This window comes from Arachis duranensis, chromosome 4 (assembly GCF_000817695.3).
Source record: "Arachis duranensis cultivar V14167 chromosome 4, aradu.V14167.gnm2.J7QH, whole genome shotgun sequence".
Classification (NCBI taxonomy): Eukaryota; Viridiplantae; Streptophyta; class Magnoliopsida; order Fabales; family Fabaceae; genus Arachis; species Arachis duranensis.
Genome location: NC_029775.3, coordinates 55,034,595 through 55,039,227, shown reverse-complemented (window position 1 = coordinate 55,039,227; position 4,633 = coordinate 55,034,595). Strand labels below are relative to the sequence as shown.

Sequence of the window (4,633 nt, the reverse complement as noted above, 5' to 3'; positions counted from 1 at the left end):
TCTGGCCGTTATGACCATGGGCAGGTTTTCCGGTAAGTCATCGAACCATTGGTCTTCTGGGCCGAATGAAATGAACGGAGGCTTCTTGGAGCTCCGCGTCGACGGGGAGGAGATTGACAGTATCTTGGTGTCCTTCTTGTGTGCGGATCTGGATCTTGGTGCGGTGTTTTTGGCCGTCACTACATTTATCACCGTGAGGCCGTGTTCTCCGCTTTCTGGCTCTTGTCGCCTTTTTGCTGAACGGGTTTTTCCTTCTTCGTCTTGGTCGCGGTAGCGCCTCCTTGGTTCCCTGATCAAGTGGGAGAAGGCCGCCAGTTTACCTTCCCTTATCGCTTGTTTCCAATGCATCCTTCAAGTCGAAACAATCCTGCGTTAGGTGACCGTAACCCTTGTGGTAATCACAATAAAGGTTCTTGTTCCCTCCGGTACGGTCTTTGAGTGGTCGAGGTTTCGGCAGGATTCCTTTCTCGGCTATTTGTTGGTAAACTTCCACGATGGGGAGATTAAGTGGGGTGTAGTTGGTGAATTTCCCGACTCGGGGGAATGCCCTTGGTGCCTTGCTAAGCACCTCTTCTCTGTTTTGTCCCTTTGGTCTTTCCCCATTGCCCTGTTGCCGGGCTTGATTGTAGCTGGGTTGCCGTTTATTGGCGGCCATAACTCGGCTGACTTCCTCGTCATTTATGTACTCCTTAGCCACCGTCTGGATTTCATGCATCGTCCAAACCGGTTTCGTGGTAAGGTGTTTTCGGAAGTTCTCGTTGAGGAGACCGTTTGTCAGACAAAGGCTGGCCACCGAGTCGGTTAAGCCGTCGATTTCCAAGCATTCGTCGTTGAACCGATCTAAGTACCTCCTGGTCGGCTCCCCTAGTCTCTGGGTTACCCCTAGAAGGTTGATAGGGTGCTTGGCCTTTGCTATCCGCGTTGTAAACTGGGCCAGGAATGCGCGGCTGATGTCTGAGAAACTGTAGATGGAACCTTGTGGGAGGCCGTTAAACCATCTTATCGCTGGCCCTGCTAAGGTTACCGGGAAGGCGCGGCATCTTACTTCGTCACCCACTCCCTCCAGATTCATCCTGGCCTCAAAGGCCGTGAGGTGTTCTAGAGGGTCTTGAGTTTCGTCGTACCTCATGTCCGTTGGTTTGTCGAAGTGTTTCGGCAACCGAACCTCGAGGATAGATCGGTGGAACGGGGTGACGCCCATTATGACATGTTGTCGTGTTCTCTCGGATCTCCCTTCCCTGTCCTCGCGGCCTCTTGCTGCTCGGCGGGTTGGTCCGCCGCGGGAGTAGATGATCGTGTCGTTTCTTCTTCTCATTATTGGTGACTCCTTCCGCGTGCTCTCCGCTTCCGTCCGGGATGCGGATGTACGCCGCGGGCGGCTTCGGTGAGAGTCTTCCTCCTCGCTCCCGGGAGACGGGGTGTAGCTGGGATCGGTAGACCGTCCATCCCGCTCCCGGTCGGCCAGCTGTCGTTCTAAGTTCTGGACTCTGTGGCGTAGTTCCTGCATTATTATGGCGCTATCGCCACCCGTTCCTCCGAAGGGTCGTGTTCTCGTGTGTTGTTGGGGGGACCTCCGCCGTCCCCTCAGCGAGGTGACGGAGGCGGCCCCCTCCGCTCCGGCTGCTCGAGCTTGGTCACCGGGACCCAGCACGACTTCCATTTAGGCAGAAGTCCCCACAGACGGCGCCAATGTTCGGTTGTCGGGTCCCGGACTGGTCGGATTCGTAGGTGAAGGGGAGAGGACGCCTTAACTTGGGCCGCGCTGGTTGCGGGTTTGCCGAGCAGACGAGCAGTTGCCTTGGAGAGGTGCGAGGGGGGTGCCACCTGCAAAGACACTCCGACGCTCAAGTCAGCTAGTGTGCAGGCAGGGGAGAAACGATATGGAAAGGTGACGTACCTTGGGAAGGATAGGTCTTTCCTTATTTATATTGTGTCAGAAGTGGGCCCGGAGGGGAGGAGCCCAATTTCCGCGAAGCTTCCTCCCAGTTGGCGTTATGGTAGGATGAGGAGCGTGTCCTGTCACCATGGCGAACGCAAGGGGCTCGGTCGCCCGGGTCGGGTATCCCACGGGTCGGGTAGACCCGGGCGTGGCTTGGGCCAGGCCGCAACAACTGGTATAGGAATCTTTTTTATAATCTCTATCTTAGCTTTGTCAACTTCTATACCCTTGTTTGAAACCTTATGCCCAAGAACAATTCCCTCAGGTACCATGAAATGGCACTTTTCCCAATTTTAAACCAAATTTGTTTCTTGGCTTCTTTTCATGACAAGGGTTAGATAATGCAAGCAAGTATCAAAGGAATTGCCAAAGACAGAAAAATCATCCATAAAAACTTCTAAAATTTTTTCTACCATGTCAGAAAATATGGAGAGCATACACATTTGAAAGGTTGCAGGGGCGTTGCACAACCAAAGCGCATCCTTCTGTAGGCAAAGACTCCGAATGGGCAGGTGAAAGAAGGATATTTTCTTGTTCCTTGGGCTCCACCACTATTTGATTATATCTAGAGTATCCACCCAAGAAGCAGTAGTAAGCATGGCCAGCCAATCTTTCTAGCATTTGATCAATGAAGGGGAGAGGGAAGTGGTCCTTCCTTGTGGCATCATTCAGCCTTCTATAATTAATACACATCCTCCACCCTGTCACTGTCCTTGTAGGGATGAGTTCATTCTTCTCATTAAAGATGACAGTCATGCCTCCCTTCTTTGGCACCACTTGAACTTGACTCACCCAAGAGCTGTCAAAAATTGGATAAATGATTCCAGCATTCCATAACTTCATCACCTCCTTCTGAACTACTTCCTTCATGGTTGGGTTAAGCCTCCTTTGAGGTTGTACCACTGGTCTTGAGTCTTCCTCTAGCAAGATTTTTTGCATGCAAATAGCTGGGCTTATACCCTTGATGTCATCAATTGTCCACCCTAAAGCTGTCTTGTGGGTTTTCAACACCTCAATCACTTTGGCTTCATCTTGTGTTCTCAAGGATGAATTAATGATGACTGGAAGGTTATCCTCTCCATCAAGGAACACATACTTGAGGTGAGGATGGAGAGGTTTCAACTCTTATTTTGGTGCCCCTTCCTCCTTAACTTCATTTGAATTTTCCAGTAATTATGTCTTTTTTGAATCTTCCTCTTGTATGTCTTGAGCTTCTTCATCATGGTCTTCATATTACTCTACTTCAAGTTCTTCTTCAACCAGAGTGTCTACCATGTCAATCCTCATGCAATTTTCTTTCTCAATAGGATATTGCATTGCTTTGAAAACATTGATAACCATTTGTTCCTCATGCACCCTGAGAACCATTTTTCCCTTCTCAACATCAATGATTACCCTAGCAGTAGCCAGAAAAGGTCTTCCAAGAATAATTGAGTTATTTCCTTCCTCATCCATGTTCAGGATCACAAAATCAGATGGGAAAATGAATTTTCCAACTTTCACTAATAGGTTCTCCACTACTTCATTTGGTATCTTGAGAGATATGTCAGCAAGTTGTAATGACATCCTTATAGGCTTAACCTCTTCTATCATTAATTTTTTCATCATGAAAAGAGGCATTAGATTAATACTTGCTCCCAGGTCACAGAGTGCTTTATCAATAGCCATATTTCCAATAGTGCATGGTATAAGGAAGCTTCCTGGATCTTTCAGTTTTGGTGGAAGTCCCTTTTGAATAATTGCACTACACTCTTGGGTAAGGACCACAGTTTCTTTCTCCTGCCAGCTTCTCTTCTTGGAAATTAGCTCTTTAAGAAATTTTGCATACAATGGCATCTGCTCCAGAGCTTCAGCCAGTGGAATGCTGATTTCAAGTTTCCTAAAGATTTTCAAGAATTTAGGGAACTGTTGGTCCCTTATTTCTTTGTGTAGCCTCTATGGGTAGGGGAGTTTGGGTACATAAGGCTTCACTCCTCCTTTCCTTTCCTCTGGTTATGACTTCATGACTTCCTTGCCTTTCTTAGAGGGTTGTGCCTCTTTATCATTCTTGTAGTCTATTTTGTCATCTTCTCTTGGCTTTTTTGCCTCCTTATTGATGTCCTTAATGTATTCTCCAACTATCTTGCCACTTCTCAACTGCACATCTTTACATTCCTCCCTTGGGTTAGGGATTGTATCACTTGGAAAAGCATTAGTTGGCCGTTTAGCTAGTTGTCTGGGCAATTGCCCCGCTTGTCTTTTAAGATTTCTCATTGTGGCATCTTGTCTGGCCATATTGGCATATTGTCGTTCTTGTCCTTTAACTAGGATGTCTTGTCCTTAGGTTAGACTTTGTGTGGACTAAGCAAGTGTTTGTGAGGTTTGGTTAAGAGCATGCAAGGTTGCTTCAATAGTTGAGATCCTGGCTTCTGATGAGCGGATAATTTATACGCTTTTTGGCATTGTTCTTAGGTAGTTTTTAGTATGTTTTAGTTACTTTTTATTATATTTTTATTATTTTTTATGAAAAAATCACATTTTTGAACTTTACTATGAGTTTGCATGTTTTTCTGTAATTTCATGTATTTCTGGCTGAAGTTAAGGGACCTGAGCAAAAATCTGATTTAGAGGCTGAGAAAGGACTGCAGATGCTGTTGGATTCTAACCTCCCTGCACTCAAATGCGTTTTTCTGGAGCTATAGAAGTCCAACTGGC

General features: G+C 47.1%; 2 protein-coding genes across 2 annotated transcripts; both read right to left on the bottom strand.

Annotated features, from left to right (window-relative positions):
• Nucleotides 1–316: 316 nt before the first annotated feature.
• On the bottom strand, nucleotides 317–1,660 carry LOC107484397 (uncharacterized). The gene has a single exon (XM_016104985.1). The coding sequence runs from the start codon at nucleotides 1,658–1,660 to the stop codon at nucleotides 317–319; it is 1,344 nt and encodes a 447-aa protein (XP_015960471.1).
• Nucleotides 1,661–3,172: 1,512 nt separating this feature from the next.
• Nucleotides 3,173–4,213, bottom strand: LOC107484398 (uncharacterized). Its single transcript, XM_016104986.1, has 2 exons — nucleotides 3,939–4,213; nucleotides 3,173–3,818 (listed from the first exon to the last, which is right to left on the bottom strand). The coding sequence occupies exons 1-2, from the start codon at nucleotides 4,211–4,213 to the stop codon at nucleotides 3,173–3,175; spliced, it is 921 nt and encodes a 306-aa protein (XP_015960472.1).
• Between the last annotated feature and the right edge of the window lie 420 nt (nucleotides 4,214–4,633).

Coding starts and splice junctions, on each gene's coding strand:
- LOC107484397 (XM_016104985.1), bottom strand. CDS start 1,660: ATGGAAGTCGTGCTGGGTCCCGGTGACCAAGCTCGAGCAGCCGGAGCG.
- LOC107484398 (XM_016104986.1), bottom strand. CDS start 4,213: ATGGCCAGACAAGATGCCACAATGAGAAATCTTAAAAGACAAGCGGGG. Junction 3,819..3,938: donor AAAGGCAAGGAAGTCATGAA/GTCATAACCAGA, acceptor GAAAATCTTTAG/GAAACTTGAAATCAGCATTC.